The sequence below is a fragment of the Saimiri boliviensis genome, chromosome 9, assembly GCF_048565385.1.
Source record: "Saimiri boliviensis isolate mSaiBol1 chromosome 9, mSaiBol1.pri, whole genome shotgun sequence".
Classification (NCBI taxonomy): Eukaryota; Metazoa; Chordata; class Mammalia; order Primates; family Cebidae; genus Saimiri; species Saimiri boliviensis.
Genome location: NC_133457.1, coordinates 113,416,953 through 113,436,712, shown reverse-complemented (window position 1 = coordinate 113,436,712; position 19,760 = coordinate 113,416,953). Strand labels below are relative to the sequence as shown.

The window sequence follows — 19,760 nt, the reverse complement described above, 5'->3', positions numbered from 1 at the left end:
AAGAATCATCTCTCCTTTGGAACATGAAGCTGCCCCCACCCCCAGCCTGACTCTGGGGCTCCGAAGCTCTGGGACGCCTCAGCTCCTCGCAGGAAACTGGCACCTCCAGCACCTTTTGTGTTCAAAAAGGACACTCATTTTCTCCTGGTGAGGTCACCACTGCCGGCCAGCGGGGAGTGAATTACCCTAGCCCAGGACACAAGCTGACCATCCCGCGGTCCTGGGAGCAGGAAGCTGAGTGACCCCTACCCTTTGGCCCGGCTTCTCACCCTCCTGGCTCCAGCCAGCCAATTTCCTCGCATCAAAGGCCATTTGGTACCCAGCAACAAGACAGAGGTGTGGGGCTGACACGGAGGCCCGAGGGGCCCGGAGCCCTTGGAAACAGGAAGGACATCCTCTGTCTCCTTGGTCAAATTCCACTCACATCTAGAGGAAGCGGCCAATCCCACCCGAAAAGACCTGCAGTGCTGGGACAGAGCTTTGCAGCCTGCCTAGCTGACAAGACCCAGGAGGCCAGCTTTGCACCCCAGGGGTCAGATCAGCTTCAAAACTCAAGAAAGGAAACAAGAGCCACAGTGTATAGTGACAAGCTCGCGTGGACGCTGGCGGCTCATGCCAGCAGGCAAGACACCCGGGCCAAGGGGAAAACCCATCTCATGAGGTCCCTGACAGTGTCACCCAGGACTCCAAAGCCCTGCGAGGTTCCCAAAGACAAGATTTAAGGCTGTGTCAGAATATCTAAGCTTCAGGAATTCCTGTCCCCTTCTCGCTTACCAAAGACCTTTCAAAACACCCACCCCTCTATTACAAAGAAACTTTTTAATATATAAATTAACTGCTTTATTGAATATCAATAAACTGTACATATAACTATACAAAACGTTTCCTTGATGCAAAATGCTTGAAATATAAATACCAGTGTACCTTTAAAAATGTAAACATCTTCCTCCCAGGCCCACCTGTCGGGCACCCAAAATAGTTCTGGGAGACACATGGGTCAGACCAGAGCACCCCACTCAGGCCCCCGACAAGTGACAGCCATTACTCACAGTCCCTTTTGAGACATTGTTAAATTGCCCGGGAAACAGGTGCCACCCCGCCAAACAGGAGGTTGAAATAGCTGCCCGGGCCGGGGGCATCGCAGGCTCTCGTCTGCTGCCGCCTCCGCAGGCCCTGGGGCTGCACCTGGGGGTGGATTATTGCATAGTCAGTCACACCTCGCGGAGGGTGGTCTGAGGGTTCCTTGTGGGGTGGGGGTGAGGGGAGTAGGGTCCCCTGAGTGGGGTGGGCGCTTCCCGGTGAGCCTGTCGGCTTTCGTCCCGTAGCTCAAAGCAGCTGTATCCAAACAGCTCTGGCTACAAAAACCCACGCAGAAAGGCCAGCTCAGGACAGCCCCCGGCCTGGGGCTGCCAGCTGCCCTCCCTCCACAGAAGTGGCCACGGGCAGGCCTCTTCCAGTGCCCACCGAGCGACCCAGGCAGAGGACACAGAACCAGAAAATGGCCTTCATCAAAGTCCTGTGGGGCTGAGGCAGCCGGAAGTGGGGCGCTCCGGAGGGAATTCAGTGAGAAGGACCCGGGCCCTTCCTGCTGGGGCTGGGGGAGGTTGTCGGGGAGGGGCCGGTAAGGAGAGGGAGGGCCTAGAGGGTCAGCGGGGGCATCCTGAGCAGCCAGACTCTTGGTGCTTGTGGAGCAGGGACATTCGAGAGAAGGTCCGAGCGCATGCCTGGCACTGGTACTTCTTGACATCCGAGTGGGTCTGGAGGTGAGCCCGCAGGTTGGAGCGGTCAGCGAAGGCACGGCTGCAGTGGGGACAGGAGAAGGGCTTCTCGCCTGGGGACAGAATGGCAGAAAGGCTGAGTGAGCCATGGCACAGCAGTTGGCAGTGATGGGAAGCCCTCCCCACGTGCCCCAAACCCTGAAAGAATCCTATGATCCCAGGAAATCCAGGCCACAGTGAAACACACAGCCAGGGTCCAAAGGCCGGGACCTGACAGCTCTGCTGCTTCCCACGGTACAACTCCAGGCAAGCTGTCTGGCTTCTCTGAGCCTGCATCTTCCCCACCTGTAAAATGGGGCTATTCACCCCCCACTCATAGGGATTGGTAAGTGACAGCAGATGGGGTGCAGCACTCAGCATCCTGCAGGGACGTGGGAAGGGGTCCGCAATGATGACCGCACACTTTTAGTGATTGGTCCCACTGTCACTCGATCCTACTGCGGTCCTCATTTCAGAGACAGTGAAGCCGAGGCCCAGAAATAACATGTTCAGGGTCCCCTGGAAGGACCCCAAAGCCTCTGATTTCACCCACTGTCCTTACTGCCTTCAGTCAAGGGACGACGTGGCCGGTGTGTCTTACGGTCCTGGAGTCATTCCTTGATTTACTTTGTTGGGGACCAAAGCTAGAGTCAGCCTTACCAGGCCTCCCCACCCCCTCCGCACGCTGGTGAGGCCACCCCCGGCCAGCAGCCTGCTTTCCCCAGCACCCCACCGCCGGCGCTGCAGTCCCAAACCTCCTTGTCTGCTCTCCAGTGAGGCTGAATCCCATAAGGGCAGGGGCTTCCCTGAGTCCATTTCAGCCCAGCCCAGGGCCTGGGCTCCTTTCTACCACGCAGGAGGCTACGGAAACCTGCGCCCCCGACACCCCATCTGCCTGGCTGAGGCTGTGTTGGGAACTCAGTCCTCAATAAGCACTTAAAGAAGAAATAGGTGTTTTTAAAAACAAAAAGGCCTCAGAGGAGCCGGCCCCTCACTCATGCCTCTCACTCATGCCTCGTCACAATCCCTGTTCCAACCAAAAGCCTGCAGTTCCAACACCACCAATCATGTTGTTTTGTCTTTTCTTGGGGGGCGTAGCATTTTCCTAACAAAAAGTCCTAATAGTAACTCATTAAACAAAAACCTCTGAAGACCGGGTGTGGTGGCTCATGCCTGTAATCCCATCACTCTGGGAGGCCGAGTGAGGCGGGAGAATTGATTGAAGCCAGGAGTTTGTGACCAGCCTGGGCAACAAAGAAAGACCCTGTCTATAAAATTTTGTTAAAAATCTATTGAGCTCCTACTATGTGCTAGACACGATTCTATAATACTGAGCAGTCTTTTTAAAAAATACGCAATTCTCCGATCCCTTCACACCCAGTCCGATACGCCCCAAGGCCAGGGCTGGCCTGTTAAATCTAGTGCTGGATGGAATTTAAGAGCTGGTAGTGAATTAATTCCATCACCTCCTGGGTACCTAGGGTGCTACACTGAGCTAGCGGGGTAGGAGGGAGTCCAGAGGATGCTTCCAGTGTGACCTGTACATTCAACAGGGACCTATGGAATGCCTGAGAGCTGGGCTCTGTCTCTGGAAATGCACCACTCCACAGGGTGGGGGACCTGAGACGGGGGAGGGGATGGCTGGGCGAGCATACTACTCCACCCAGCCGCTACTCCTGAACCCAGCCAGGCCTGAAGGGTTTGTTGATTGCATTCTGAGTCTTCATGTGAAAGAGAAAGTTAAGTTCTCACTTGTGAACTAAGGGCTGACTCTGGAGATCTGGTAAAGGGGCCTGCGGTCCATTCGTAAGACTGAGCGGGTTATGAAGGCACCCCCTTCCCAGGGCTGTGGTGAAGCCCTGAGCAGTGCCTCCTGCACAGTAAATGCTCTAAGTGTGATGAGACACACCCGAACAAAAGAGGAAGGAGACATTCTAGGACATGATGGGCTCTGGGAGCGGGGCTGTGTGCAGACGCAGGAGTCCAAGACCACCACTCCTCAGATCCCGCGCCCCGCAGACGCCTTCATGGTTCTCCTGGCAAGTGTGAAATCGGCACCAGGCCGGCGGGGACAAAGGCCGCCAAGGGGGGCACCGTACATGCGATACCCCCGGATTAAAGGGGCCTTCCACGCACTGGGCCAGCAGCTGCGACTGGAACAGGTGCTGGGCACCGCTGCCCCATGCACCTGCTCTACCCCTCCCAGCCCCCACCCACTGGGCCCACCATTAAGGCACACAATGGTAGTCAATGAGGACAGCAGTGATACATTTCAAGGGGATTTCTGTGTCCCAGCCGTGCCTTTACATTAAAATAATGCCGGATGGGGGCCCAGGGAGGGGGGCAGGAGAGCAGCACCCTGAGGGGTTCAATGCTCCCAAAATAGAGCCCTGTGAGTTGGGCAGGCACCCAGAAGGCCAGGCAGTTGGACCTTTACATGTTAAAATCAGGGCTAAGGGTGCACAAAGGAAGAGAAATGGGTAGTCTGAGTCGAATAAGATGCCAATAAAGCCTGTAAAATGCCAGGCCTTCCAGACACCGCACTGACCCTCACCGCTCCAAGGTCAGGCACTGGGTCAGGAAATGGCAGAACCTGGCCGGGGTGAACCCTTGGAATCTCCTCTCTCAATCGTCACTCTCCAGAGCAGCTCTGGGCATGGTGGCCACCACCGTTCAAGTTCTAAAAAGTTCTACCTTTTCTCCACGTCCAGAAAGTTTTCTACGCATTTAGTAAATTTTCGAGATACCAAGACGTGATTGTGCTGTCTGCCCCAAAGATGCCGTTTCCTGGTCTGCCAGATAGGACTGAGTGGGGGTGGGGAAGCAGACCAGAGAACCATCAGGTATAATAAATTACTGTAAAGTGATTAGCATAAAGTGATTATCAACCTTCACAGCCACTCTCTAAAACATACGCTATCATAATCCTCCCCTGAGGCTCAGAGAGGTTAAGTTGCTTGCCCAAAGTCACACAGCAGGGAAGCAGAGCAAATGGCAAGGAAGCATTTTTGTGAGCATTTAGCAGGTACCAGGCACTTTGCCAGGTGCTTCCCATACGCATTCCTGCATTTAGCCTGGATAGAAACCCCACAGACTGTTCTCATGCCTATCTGAAAGATAGGGAAAATGAGGTTCACAGAAGTGAAACATCAGCCCAAGCTTTGAGAAAGTTCTCAAAGCAGGATTCAGAGCCAGGTGGGGGGGTCTGACAACATCCCGTCTGTCTAGGGAGGGGTGGATCGGGAGAGGGTGGGGCCGGGCGGACCCCTTCACACCTGGCCACCACCACAAGGTGCTGGTGGCACCTTTCGCATATCCAGCTCCTACCCATTTGGCTGAGAAACTGGCTGCAGGGGATTGGGAAGGTGTCTGCTTTGCCCATCTGCTTAGCTGATGAAGGAACATTTCTGCCAAAGGTTCCCAGAGAGCCAGGCCCCTGAACTTGAGCTAGAAGTTAGGAGACTTGGGGCCTCCGTGTCTACAACTTTGAGAATGAGAACAGTAAGCCCAGATTCACAAAAGCTGGCAGAGAAAGCCGTGGGGCGGGCCAGGAGGGGCACTTACCAGTGTGGGTCCGGACGTGGCCTTGAAGCAGCCAGGGCCTAGAGAAGGCCTTCCCACAGGTGCCACAGACGCAGGGCAGTGTGTGGCTTCGGATGTGCATCTTGAGGGCACCCAGGCTGAGGTATTCCTTGTTGCAGTATTTGCAGTTGAAGGCCTTTCGAGACTGGAGATCCTTGGCCTCAGAGAGCTGGGCCAGCTGCTTGGGCACTTGGACCAAGCCTGGGAAGGTAGCATAGGCCTCGGCCTCCAAGGAAGAGGCTGAAGTGGAGGAGAAGGACGAAGAAGCCGGTGAGGGTGGGCTGGGGGGCTGGGAGCCTTTCCCGCTGTCCTCATCCGACAGGGAGGTCAGCTCTGCCGCCCTGGGGCTCTCCTGGGGCCGACGAAGGGAGGCCCAGGCAATTGGCTGGGCTTGGGGGGCCAGGACAGAGTCCCAGATGAGCGTTGGCAGTGAGGCGGTGGGGTTGAGGATCTCCGGAGGTGGGATGGCTGCCAGCAGGTGGGCCTGGTCATAGGGCTGCTGGAAAGTAAACTCTGAGGGAGAAAGAGCAGAGTCAGGCGTTAATTAAATCATTCACGCAATCAACAAACGGGAACCCACCGCTGGCCAGGGGCTGGGTGAGGCTGACTCTCGACACATAATTAGATCAATAAAATTATCTACAGGACAGACCAGATTCCTTGTCCTCCTCGCCCAGGTCACCCAACCTGAGTCTCTCACAGGTAGGACCCCCAGTTGACGAGGGTCATTTCCAGATCTCCGTCTCCTGAATCCCAAGTCCCCAGCCTGAAGTCAGAAGCCCATTACCCCAGCCCCTGAGCCACCACTCCGCCCAGTCCCCCTCCTCACACACATCTGGCCTCTCCACCCCTCCCCTCAACCCTCTGGACTCCGGACTCTCCCCAGCAGCGTCCGGCGGGCCCTCCTGGCACAGGCCTCCTTCCCATCTCGGGAGCTCCTGCGCCTCTCGCAGGCTGCAAAGGCCCCCCAAGAGCAAGACCCCTGCCCGCTACACGGCACCCTCCCCCGTACAACCACTCAGATAGATCCCCGGGACCGGAGACCCACCTGCCCGGTCTCCCGAGCCCGAGCCCTCGATGCTCCACAAAACATCCTGCGAATCGATCCTGGCCCAGGCAGGCCGCCTCCCTCAGGTGCCCCCCACGCAGCCTTCGCCTGTCTCCCCCAAACCTCCTGGAGCCCGGGACCCCTCCAACGCACCTGGATTAGAGTCCTGCAGCTCGCTGTAGTTAGGCTTCCGATTGGGATCGGAGGGCTTCCTGACGAGAAAAGAGCGCGGCATGGTGGCCAACGCACCGGGGTCGCCGAGTCGCGCAGGAGTAGCGCAGGAGCACCACTGCTTAGGCCGTGCCGCCGCGCAATGAGTGCAGCCGCGCCGCCAACTCTCTTAAATACTCCAGGGGGCGGCAGGGGAGGGGTCTTATCTGCCACGCCCCTTTGTCACCTCCGCACCAATCGGAGGAGCGTCTCCGCCGAAGGCCACGCCCCGAGCAGGTGCGCCGGGGGCGGACCGGGCTCGCGCCGCGTGGCGCTGGGAGCCCGGGCGGAGGCTCCTGCGAGGCGGGGTTCGGGAGCGCAGCGCGGGTCATCCCCGGTGCTGGGGCTGTCCGGGGCGGGACATCGGGTACAGTTAGGCCCCTGCGAGGCGGGACCCGTCGCACCCACCCGCGATCGGAGCGCTTCTGACGCCCCCTGGCGCTGCGCGCGGGCCGGGACACCTGACCTTCCGACGCCCGCCCCCGTCTCGGGCTTGGGAGGGAGCGGAAATTTCCTCCGCCCGGCTGGCGCCTGGAGAGCGTGGCATTGAGGAGGGAAATGCATATTGCTGGGAAGGATGCGAGGAAACGGACACCGCACGTGGCTCTTGGCAGCATGAAATGCCACGGCTTTTTTGCAAAGCAGCCTGGCTCAGCTAGCGAAGTGCGCCCGTTCCTTCCCTTAGCCAGTGTCCAGCACGTGTGGGGCACTGTACCTGGGGCCGGGGCACAGCCCTGGACAGGACACTCAGAGCCTCTCTAGAAGTTTAGCTACCCGTCCAGTGGGGGAGATGGACGAAGTAAACAGACAATTACAATGCAAAGGGAAATGGGGGAGAGATGGGACGCGGCGACCGTTAAGAGGCGAGTCACCTGACAGGGGGTCGGGGCGACTTCCCAGAGGAAGTGAAGAATTATCAAGGGGAAAGGCCAGAGGGAAGAACTGGAACTGCTTCCCGGTAACTCCTGGAGAGCAGCTCCCAGGGATGGGGTGGGGTGGGCCGGCCCGGAGGGGTCAGATGTGAGGAGTTTGGACTTTGCCTCAAGGGCACTGGGGAGCCACCGAAGGATTTTCAGCTGAGGAGGGACCTGGTTAGAGTTTCCTTGAAAAAGATCCCCGTAGACCGGCAAAGAGCTGGGATGAGGCAGGTGTGTCTCCTGAGCCCTTTGAAGATTCCCGATCCCATCTAAAGGCTCTCACGGCTCCTAGGAGACCCTGACTGAATGTATGTGGGGTGGGCCCAGGTGAGAAGCAGCTGCACCCCACCCCAGCTTTCCTGGGGGGCATGCCAGGCCAAGGGGTGGTGCTGAAATAAACCCCACAGGTCTCGCCGTGCCTGTTTCCACCTGTGAAGGAAGACTATGAACACCTTTGCTCACCCTACCCACCAGCCAACAGCAACAGCTCGAAGGGCACTTGGTGTGGGGTGTAACAGCAGTGAGCAAAACCATCCTCCCCTGGTTCTAGCTGGAGAGTGGGAGTAGGGTGGGGGAGACAGGCAACAAGTAGTCATTATGCAGAATACTCCCCTCCCATGTCAATTTAGCTCCAATCAGGATCCTCTCCTTGAAGCTAGCGTGAGGCCAGATCACCCCCTCCTCTGCTCAAACCCGCCCATGCGCCTGTCTCAGAGTAAAAAGCCGACATCCTCTCCTCCGCCAACTGGGCCCCGCTGCTCTGACCCCGGCTGACCTTGGCTTGAGCCTCTCTCCCTCCCCCAAGCACAAGGATCCCGCCCCCAGCCTTCCTTCTGTGCCTGCAACATCCCAGACGTTTGCCACCTTGCACCTGCCGTTCCCCCTCCTCGCCCCTAAGTCTTTTGCTTCTAGATCTTCCCGCTGGCTGCCTTTCACGGTTTGTTTCAGCAGCAACGTCACCAACGGCTCAGCCTCATTTATTAAAGAGAGAAATGGCAAATTCAAGCCACAGTGAGATGCCATTTCCGAAGGGTAACAAGGAAAAATGTGGTCACCGTCAAGTGTGGATGAGGAGGTGCAGACAGGCAAGAGTGTCAGTGGGCACAGTCACTTTGGAAAAGTTTTGCATCAGCTCGTAACAGGTGACTCTCCTCTCCCAGCAAGTCGGTCCTCAAGCCAGCTGCATCCCAGGGGTTCTCAGCTCTGGCAACACATTCGATCCCCATAGAGAAGGATTAAAACACCCAAGCCTCTGTCCACCCATCCCCACCCACATCCTGATTTAATTAGTTTGGGTGGGGCCTCTGGCATCAGCATTTTTAAAAACTCCCCTTGGGATTATGATGAGCAAGGTTAAGAACTGCTGTCCAGCCCCAAACCCAGAAAAAAAAAAAACACAAAAGGATATTGCACTCTCGTTCCTAATAGCAAAAAATCAAAAACAAAACTGGATACAACACAACTGTTTATCAACAGTAGAATGGATTAATGAACCGCGGTGCGATCCTGTAATAGAATACTATACAGCAACAAAAACCAACCACAGCTCCGTGCAGCTGCAGGGATAAATCTCAGAAACAGAGTGTGGAGCAGAAGTCATAAACAAATGCATAGTTATTTGGATTTACATGAGGTTTTGAAGCAGGCAGATGAAACCCTATATTATTTAAGGATGTATGTGGGGGTTGTAGAATTAGAAAGAAAAGCAAGGAAGTGCTTTTTTGTTTTGTTTTTGAGACAAGGTCTTGCTCTGTCACTCAGGCTGGAGTGCAGTGGCTCGATCACGGCTCACTGCAGCCTGGAACTCCTGGGCTCAGCCTCCCAAAGGGCAGGGATTACAGGGGTGAGCCACCACGCTGGCTGCAAGGAAATGTTTGATACAAAATTCTGAAGAGTGGCTGGTGGGGAGCGGAGGCAAGAACAGACTGCACATGAAGCTTCTAGAATTTTGGTAATGATCTATCTCCTAGGCAGAGGAGGATCTTTATTATTAGTAGTACACCGTACACAGACTGTTTATTTTACAGTAACTTCATGACCTTCAGTGTACATAGACAATTTAAACACTTTTAGGAATGAATGATATATTTAACACAAAAAATGTAAGTCACCTCCTCGGGGGAGCCTCCCCTGATCACCCTAGCTAAAGTAGGACCCACCCCTGCCCAAGAACTCACCTTTTCTCATTTTCCCTCTTTCTTCGCTGAGACGCGCTCCCATGCCTGGCTAATTTATTTTTTGTAGAGATGGGGTTCCCGCTATGTTACCCAGGCTGGTCTCGAACTCTGCGGCTCAATCGATCTTCCCACCTTGGCCCCCCAACTTGGTGAGACAGCAGGAGTGAGCCACCGCGCCTGGGCCACCTTTCTCTCTCCTTGCCTTATTCTGTTTTCTTCGAAGCAGTAGTGGGGGCTCAGTCAAGTACTTGCAGGCAGCCACCGCCTGGGCCTCACGCTTTCCACTTTCCTTCAATGGTCGGGCACCTGCGCGGGGCATGGGGGTGGGCGGCAACGCAAAGGGCAGGGGACTTGCTCGGATCGGATCGAGTTGTCCCCGCCGCCCGCTCCAGGCCCGCCCTCGCCACCCTCCCTCCTGCAGGCGGCGGAGACCACGAGGTGAGAGGAGGCTTCGGGCCAGGCCTCTCGGCCGCGGTCCAACTCCCTTTGCAGGGGAAGGCGAGGTGACACTTTTGATACTGTGGCGTCAGGTCCTCCCGGAAATGGGCAACTTTTCCAGCGCTGGCGGCCTTGGACCCGGCAGGGCCAGGCCCTAGCTCCCTCCCCGCACGAGGGGTCCCGCCCGAGGCCCGGGGCGCGGTCCTCTGGCGCCCTCTGCTGGCCAAGAAGCCTCTCTGCAATCGTCGCGGGGTGCTGGGCGCACGCGCCTTTCTTGGGGTTGGAAGGCTGGTGCCCCGGGAGGGCAATCTGGGAATACCTAGTGGGATCACGAAAGGCTTCTGAACATACATTTGAATAGAAACCTGCATTTTCTGCAGCTGCCGATCTCCCACTAGAAGTAAAACCAGTAGCTAAATAATGTGATTTACAATTACCCAACTAAAAGAAGTCTCCCTCCATTCCAGACCTCCTTTTCCTTTCCCAAAGCAAACTTTTTTTTTTAAACTAGTAACTTGTATGACCTTCCAGAGATGGCCTACGTATATATTAACATGGGCATGCGCAGTGCATGGTGGCTTACGCTTGTAATCCCAGTGCTTTGGGAGGCCAAGGTAGGAGGATCACTTGATCCCAGAAGTTTGAGACAAGCCCGGGCAAAAACAAAGCGATGTCTCTTTAAAAGAAAAGAAAAAAGTCAGGCATGTTGCCTGCCTGTCGTCCCAGGTACTCGGGAGGCTGAGGTGGGAGGATCACTTGAGCCGGGAGGCTGCTGTGAGCCAAGATCACACCTCTGCACTCCAGCCTAGGCAAGAGAGTGAGGTCCTGTATTTTATATATATATAACCCTTTATGTATTACAAATAGGAACCTCCACACTAGCCTACAACTTGCTATAATAACATTTTTTGCTTTTGAATTGTTATCACATGGCTAATGCTATAGCAATATTCAGTGTTTTAAAAATCATCCCATATCATGACATGCGGTGCCCTTAACTTTCTGCAGGGCTGCAGACTTTTTTTGTATGGATTATACCACCTCCACACAATTTACCTAATGAGAAGACTCATGATGGGCATTTAGGTTAGATTGCAATTTATTGGCTACTACAAATAATGCGGCAATTTCAATGAATGCCCTATATATACACACATCTTTGCACTCCATATCAAAGGATATGTTATATAAAATGTTGCCACATTTGTCCGAATGTCATCCAAAAAGATTAAACTCCACTAGCAGGGAGTTCAGGGCCCCTTTTCAAAAGCTGCCCAACACAGAGTATTGTCATTTTTTTTTTTTTTTTTTTTTTTTTTGACACAGGATCTCGCTATGTTGCCCAGGCTGGAGTGCAGTGGCTTGTTCATAGCTCACTGCAGCCTCCATCTCCTGGGCTCAAGTGATTCTCCTGCCTCAGCCTCTTGAGCAGCTAGGACTACAGGCCTACAGGTGTGAGCCACCACACCTGACTCTAACTTTTTTTTATTTTTATTTTTTGAGACAGTCTTACTCTGTCACCCAGACTGGAGTGCCATGGCACAATCTCTGCTCATTGCAACCACCGACTCCCAGGCTCAAGCGATCCTCCCACCTCAGCCTCAAGAGTAGCTGGGTCTACAGGTGTGAGGCATCACATCCGGCTAATTATCTTATTTTTATTTATTTATTTATTTATTTTTTGTAGAGCCAAGGTTTTGCCATGTTGTCTAAGCTCAAACTCCTTGGCTCATGTGATTCACCTGCCTCAGCCTCCCAAAGTACTGAGATTACAATCATGAGCCATTTGCTGGCCTTTACCTTTTTTATCTTTGCCTGTCTGATAAGGGAAACTGGGATCTCCTGTTGTCATTTGCATTTCACGTGACTGGGGTGGAGCTTTTTTTTCTTTTTTTTTTTTTCTGAGGCGGAGTTTCACTCTTGTTTCCAAGGATGGAGGGCAATGACGTGATCCCGGCTCGGTGAAACCTCCGCCTCCTGGGTTCAAGTGATTCTCCTGCCCCAGCCGTCCGAGTAGCTGGGATTACAGGCATGCGCCACCACTCCCAGCTCATTTTGTATTCTTAGTAGAAACAAGGTTTCTCCGTGTTGGTCAGGCTAGTCTCAAACTCCTGACCTCAGGTGACTCGCCCACCTCAGCCTCCCAAAGTGCTGGGATTACAGGGGAGAGCCACCGAATGCGGCCAGGGTGGAGCATTGTTTACGTACTCCAAAGCCCTTTCTGTTTCTCTGTGCTCTGAACTATTGCTTCATGTCCTTTGGTCACCAAATTGATTAACTTGATTTCCTTCTGTTTGTTTAATCCTGCATGTCCTTCTAGTGAATGAACTTCTTAATTTCTAAGAGCTCTTTGTTTATTAGGCTGCTGGCCCCTGTTGATTGGATCATCATCAGTGAATAAATTGATCATTTGGAAAGTTAATCTTGACCAGGAGAAAGACATTGTCTACAGAAAGTTCCCTGAATGAGTCAGTGCTCTACTGCCGTCCTCATTCTGGATTTATAAAACAATACCTGACTGGGCGCGGTGGCTCACGCCCGTAATCTCAGCACTTTGGGAGTCTGAGGTGGGCAGATCACCTGAGATCAGGCATTCAGACCAGCCTGGCCAACATGTCGAAACCCTGCCACTACCAAAAATAGAAAAAATTAGCCAGGCGTGGTGGCACGCGCCTGTAGTCTCAGCTACTTGGGAGGCTCAGGCAGGAGAATAGCTTGACCCTGGGAGGTGGAGGTTGCGGTGATCTGAGATTTTGCCACTGTACTCCAGCCTGGGTGACAGAGCAAGACTCCATCTCAAAAAAAAAAAAAAAAAAAAAAAATGGCTGGGCGAGGTGGCTCACACCTGTAATACCAAAACTTTGGGAGGCCAGGGCAGGCAGATCGTGAAGTCAGGAATTCAAGACTAACCTGACCAACATGGTGAAACCCAGTCTTTACTAAAAATACAAAAGTTAGCTAGGTGTGGTGGTGCATGCCTGTAATCCCAGCTACTCGGGAAGCTGAGGCAAAAGAATCTCTGGAACCTGGGAGTCAGAGGTTGCAGTGAGCAGAGATCTTAACTGTACTCCAGCCTGGCAACAGAGTAAGACTCTGTTTTAAAAAAAAAAAAAAAAAAAAAAAAGTTGATGCCCTTCTGTGGGTACATTACCCTCTCCAGTCCCTGCTCTCTTGTAGGAAAAGCCAGAGCTTTCACCATGGCCCACAAGGCCATACAGGATTGGAGCCCCGCCCCCCGTTACCCCTTGTGCTCCCCACCCTAGACCCCATGCTTCCCATCGCCCCCAAGGCTCCAGCTGCAGGGGAAACCACACCAGCCCTGCTCCTGCTTCGGGACCTTGCATCTGGTGTTCTCTGTCTTCTCCCAGCTCTTCTCCCAGATAGCCCGGGGCTCACCCCCATCACAGCAAAGCCCCCCAGGCCACCAATTCATTCCCCTCTCCTCCCTTTCCCTCTGGCACTCCTTACCCTCTCGCTGCTTGGTTTTTCTCCACTTCGCTCACAATCTGGGCATGGTGTATGTTTCATTTATTTTGTTGATTTCCCTTTAGACCACAGGCTGCCAAACTACAGCCCTCAAGCCAAATCTGACCAAGGTTTGCTTTTTGTATGGTCCTTGAGCTAAGAGTGGCTTCTATAGATGAACATTGCAACTGATTTAATGATAGATAACACACTTGGAACCTCAGCTAAGGCGGTACGTGAACCTTCAAAATTCCATGCTTGCTGGACATCATGGTTCATGCCTGTAATCCCAGCACTTTGGAAGCTGAGGTGGGCAGATTGTTTGAGCCTGGGAATTCAAGACCAGCCTGGGCAAAATGACGAAACCTCATCTCTACAAAAAATACAGAATTTAGCCAGGTGTGACAGCGTGCACCTACAGTTTCAGCAACTTGGGAGGCTGAAGTGAAAGGATCACTTGAGCCAGGAGGTCAAGGGTGCTGTGAGCAGTGATTTCGCCATTGAACTCCAGCCTGGACAATAGACACTCTGTCTCCAAATAATAATAATAATAATTCATACTTTAAAAAAAAAATTCCTGGCTGGGCCCAGTGTCTCACACCTGTAATCCCAGCACTTTGGGAGGCCAAGGCAAGAGGATCAGTTGAGTCTAGGAGTTCAAGGCCAGCCTGGGCAACATATCAAGACCCTGTCTCTATTATTTATATTTTAAAAACGAACAGGCTGGGCACGGTGGCTCATGCCTGTAGTCCCAGCACTTTAGCTGGCCAAGAAGGGTGGATTGCTTGAGTTCAGAAGTTCGAGACCAGCCTGACCAACATGGCAAAACCCCACCTATACCAAAAAATAAATACAAAAAGTAGCTGGTGTAGTGTTGTGTACTGTAGTCCCAGCTAAGCAGGAGGCTAAGGTGGGAGGATTGCTTAAGCCTGGGCAATTGAGGCTGCAGTGAGCCAATATCACACCACTGCACTCCAGCCTGGGTGGCAACAAGAGACCTGGTCTCAAAAAAAAAATTTTTTTTTTTTTTTTGATGAAAAACAGTTCGGGCACAGTGGCTCATGCCTGTAATCCCAGTACTTTGTGAGGCTGAGGTGGGTGGATCACCTGAGGTTGGGAGTTCAAGACCAGCCTGACCAACATGGAGAAACCCCGTCTGTACTAAAAATACCAAAACTATCTGGGTGTGGTGGAACACACCTGTAGTCCCAGCTACTTGGGAGGCTGAGGCAGGAAATCTCTTGAACCTCGGAGGCAGAGGTTGCAGTGAGCCTAGATTGCGCCATTGCACTCCAGCCTGGGTGACAGAGCAAGACTCCATCAGAAAGAAAGAAAGAAAGAAAGAAAGAGAGAGAGAAGAGAAAGAAGAAGGAAGAGGAGGAGGAGGAGGGAGGGAGGGAGGGAAGGAAGGAGAGAGTTCTTCTTTTTCTACAAGCATTTTTTTTTTTTTTTTTTTTTAAGACGAGTCTGGCTCTGTCGCCCAGGCTGGAGTGCAGTTGCTCGATCGCAGCTCACTGCAACCTCTACTTCCCCAGTTCAAGCAAGTCTCCTGCCTCAGTCACCTGAGGAGCTGGGATTAAAGGCATATGCCACTGCACCCAGCTAAGTTTTGTATTTGTATTAGAGATGGGTTTGCCATATTGGCCAGGGTAGTCTCGAACTCCTGACCTCAGGTGATCTGCCTGCCTTGGCCTCCCAAAGTGCTGGGATTACAGGCATGAGCCTCTGCGCCCAACCTCTAGAAACCATTTTTGAAGAATATGAATGTTTATTTTAGATATATGTGTCACCATTTCAAATAAACTTTTCATGAAAAAACCCAGCCACAAAAAAAGTAAGGCAGATATCGACAGCCTCTGAGACTCTTCCTCCTCTGTCCAATGGAGTGATATGTCTGGTGACCAATCAGCCCAGTTTGCCTGGCACTGAGGGTGTTCTGGGGCAATCCTGGACAAAGTGGGATGAGGTGGTCACCTTGGAAAAAGGAAAGTTGTACGGTGGCTTGGGCCTGTGATCCCAGCACTTTGGGAGGCCAAGGCGGGTGGATCACGAGGTCAAGAGATCGAGACCATCCTGGTCAACATGGTGAAACCCCCATCTCTACTAAAATATACAAAAAATCAGCTGAGCATGGTGGCGCGTGCCTGTAATCCCAGCTACTCAGGAGGCTGAGGCAGGAGAATTGCCTGAACCCAGGAGGCGGAGGTTGCGGTGAGCCGAGATCGCACCATTGCACTCCAGCCTGGGTAACGAGAGCGAAGCTCCGTCTCAAAAAAAAAAAAAAAAAAAAAGGAAAGTAGTTGTGGAAGCCTTCCGGGGTGGATGTTTGAAGCCAGGCTTTTTGCACCTGCCCAGGTCTGATCACACACCTTCCAGCTCCACACCTGGGAGGTCAATGCCTCTGGAGCTCAAGGCCTGACACAGGCCACTGGGATGTTGCTATGGCGCAAAGCACTCCTTTCCCAGTGAGTCTCCGGGCACTTGCAGGGTGGGCAGGCTCAGGGGCTCTCAGACACACACTTGCTCTCACACTGCTCTTTCAGACTGTCTCGGCCTTGGTGCAGAACCCTCAGACTGCACTAAATAGAGCCCCGCTCTCTCCATCTTCCTGGCAGAGGCTGAACCTACCTCCAGGAAAGCCCCAGGGTCTCTGGCTCCCGTACCTGTGCACCTACCTTGCATACCTGCAGAGCTTTGTGCATCTCTGACCCACAGCAGGTGAGAGGTATTGACAAGGAGGGGAAAATGAGAGCAAACTTTTTTTTTTTTTTTTTTGAGAGTTTCGCTCTTGTTGCCCAGGCTGGAGGGCAATGGCGCTGTCTTGGCACATGGCAACCTTCACCTCCCAGGTTCAAGGGATTCCCCTGCCTCAGCCTCCCAAGTAGCTGGGATTACAGGCATGCGCCACCACGCCCAGCTAATTTTGTATTTGTCATAGAGACGAGGTTTCTCCATGTTGGTCAGGCTGGTCTCAAACTCCCGGCCTCAGATCACCCGCCCACCTGGCCTTTCAAAGTGCTGGGATTCCAGGTATGAGCCACCGTGCCTGGTGGAGCAAACTCTTTTCTTTTACTTTCTTTTTTTTTAGGGACTTGGCTGACCGAAGACCGCCCTGACCCGGCTCTCGCGGCTGCCGGCAGTCTCCGTTTTTTTTTTTTCCCCTAAAGGTGCCTAGAACACCCTTCCCCAGATCTCCCCGGAGCCGGCCTTAGTTCACATATTACCTTAGTGATGCTAATGCCATTTCTCTTTCCCATCTCTGTCACATTGGCCTTGAGTGGTAGGCAAGATTATCGGCTCCATTTTACAAATGAGGAAACTAAGGCTCAGAGAGAGGATGTACTAACATCCCCAAGGCATAGTAAGCCAGCCATGGCGTGGACCCGGCTGAATGGGCTGGGATACTGTGGTAAACCAGCTGCACACTGACAAGGTCCCTGCACCTTCGCAGCTCACAGGAGATAGGGGAAGAGGGGTAACAGCTGGTTCAGTGTCCATGCAACTCCAAGGCACCTAAGGTGACTCAGAGGAGTAAGAGCCAGGCTGACGCCAGGTTGAGGTCACAGGCATGAGCAGGTGAGCGGTGCGGGGTGGGGGATGAAAGGGCATTCCAGGTGACCATGATGAAAAAGCCCAGGGGCAGATGAGTGTTCCAGGAAATGAGAGTGTTCAGGAAGGTCCTTAGAGTTTCTGAGACTGGCAGGATTTTTTAAAATCAGAAATGTTCAAATGGAGTTTAGAAAATTGTGGTCTGTTTTTGTATTTTTATTGAAAACATTAACACTTTTAATACATATATACAAATCGCTACAGAGCTCAGAGTCTGGGGTGGAGCTTAGCCCTTCAACCTCTGGTTATGTGACCCCAATCAGTCCGGACCCTTCAACTGTAACCACACCCAGGACAGGAGCTGAAACTGATGGCCCCCTCAGCAGCACACACAGACACACACCCTCACCAAGAGCAACCTTATCCTAACTTTGCCTGGCTTTTCTCACTTATCCTGGAGACTGATAGATTCCAGATACAATACAGATGCCCAATTACATATGAATTTTAGATAAACAATAGGTTTTTTTGTTTTTTGTTTCAGAGATGGAGTCTTGCTCTGTCACCAGGCTGGCGTGCAATGGTGCCATCTCAGCTCACTGCAACCTCCACCTCCTGGGCCCAAGTGCTTTTTGTGCCTCAGCCTTTTGAGTATTTGGGATCACAGGTACGCGCCACCATGCCCAGATAATTTTTGTATTTGTAGAGACGGGGTTTCACCACGTTGGCCAGGAAGGTCTCGATCTCTTGACCTCGTGATCTGCCCACCTTGGCCTCCCAAAGTTCTGGGATTACAGGCAGGAGCCACTGTGCCCCTGCCAACAAATAGGTTTTTAGTGTGTAAGGCTGCATGAGACATATGCTTTTTTTTTTTTTTTTTTTTTTTTTGAGACGGAGTTTCGCTCTTGTTACCCAGGCTGGAGTGCAATGGCGCGATCTCGGCTCACAGCAACCTCCGCCTCCTGGGTTCAGGCAATTCTCCCGCCTCAGCCTCCTGAGTAGCTGGGATTACAGGCACGCACCACCATGCCCGGCTAATTTTTTGTATTTTTAGTAGAGACGGGGTTTCACCATGTTGACCAGGATGGTCTTGATCTCCCGACCTCATGATCCACCCACCTCGGCCTCCCAAAGTGCTGGGATTACAGGCTTGAGCCACCGCGCCCGGCTGACATATGCTTTATTTTAAATTCAATTTAACTGAGGGTCCGGTGGTCTTATTTGCTATTACCTGCCCACCCGACTTGGAGATGGGCTCCTATCAGCATTTCCAGAACAATCTATAACCAGTCCCTTGTTGATGGGCAATTAGTCGTTTCCCATTTTTTTGCTTTCCAGGAACAATAGCCCCATGAAGATCTTTGCACAAAGGACTCTGACCTCATCTACAATTTTATCTGCAGGGTGTGTTTCTAAAAGTTGCTTAGTCACTTTTCTGACTGGATTCCTGTGGCCATGGAGACCCCATGGACTGGAGGAATTCCTTGTCAGTCTCTAATGAAAGCACTCCCTGGGCTGGGTGCGATGGCTCACACCTGTAATGCCAGCACTTTGGGAGGCCGAGGTGGGCAGATCACGAGGTTGAGAGATCAAGACCATCCTGGCCAACACAGTGAAATCCCGTCTCTTCTAAAAATACAAAAATTAGCTGGGTGTGGTGGTGCGCAACTGTAGTCCCAGCTACTCGGGAGGCTGAGGCAGAAGAATTGCTTGAACCTGGGAGGTAGAGGTTGCCGTGAGCCTAGATCACGCCACTGTACTCCAGCCTGGTGACAGAGTAAGACTCTGTCTCAAAAAGAAAACAGAAAAACCAACATGGAAAGATGTTGACAGATAGCAGAGCGAAAAACACAAGTTATAGACGGAAAGTAAAGCATTCATCCATTTTTCGTTTCAATCAAAAATATGATGACCCAAGCCGGGCGTGGTGGCTCAAGCCTGTAATCCCAGCACTTTGGGAGGCCAAGGCGGGTGGATCACGAGGTCAAGAGATCGAGACCATCCTGGTCAACATGGTGAAACCCTGTCTCTACTAAAAATACAAAAAATTAGCTGGGCATGGTGGCGCGTGCCTGTAACCCCAGCTACTCAGGAGGCTGAGGCAGGAGAATTGCCTGAACCCGGGAGGTGGAGGTTGCGGTGAGCCGAGATTGCGCCATTGCACTCCAGCCTGGGTAACAAGAGCGAAACTCCATCTCAAAAAAAAAAAAAAAAAAAATGATGACCCAAAGATTTGTAAGAGTTTCACTACTGATTGAAATTGTCGTCCTGGTTGTCTCAGGCGGCGGTTTGGGGGACAGGAGGAGGAGTGGCTTCCACTTTTGTCTTTGTTTTTCTTCCCTGTTATTTTTTTTTAAACAAGGGGCATTATGATTGTTAACACTGTGTATATTTGCTTTATTATATCCTACCTGTGTGCTCATGTGTGTGTGTATATATATATATCTGTTATTTGCACATACACTATTATTATTATTTTGAGACAGAGTCTTACTCTGTCGCCCAGGCTGGAGTGCAGTGGTGTGATCTTGGCTCACTGCAACCTCTGCCCCCAGGGTTCAAGCAATTCTCCTGCCTCAGCCTCCCAAGTAGCTGTGATTACAGGTGCCTGCCACTG

General features: G+C 52.6%; 1 protein-coding gene across 1 annotated transcript; it reads right to left on the bottom strand.

Annotated features, from left to right (window-relative positions):
- Positions 1-816: 816 nt before the first annotated feature.
- SNAI1 (snail family transcriptional repressor 1) lies at positions 817-6,702 on the bottom strand. The gene is made up of 3 exons (XM_003932567.4): positions 6,541-6,702; positions 5,322-5,852; positions 817-1,831 (listed from the first exon to the last, which is right to left on the bottom strand). The coding sequence occupies exons 1-3, from the start codon at positions 6,620-6,622 to the stop codon at positions 1,647-1,649; spliced, it is 798 nt and encodes a 265-aa protein (XP_003932616.1). The 5' UTR covers positions 6,623-6,702; the 3' UTR covers positions 817-1,646.
- Between the last annotated feature and the right edge of the window lie 13,058 nt (positions 6,703-19,760).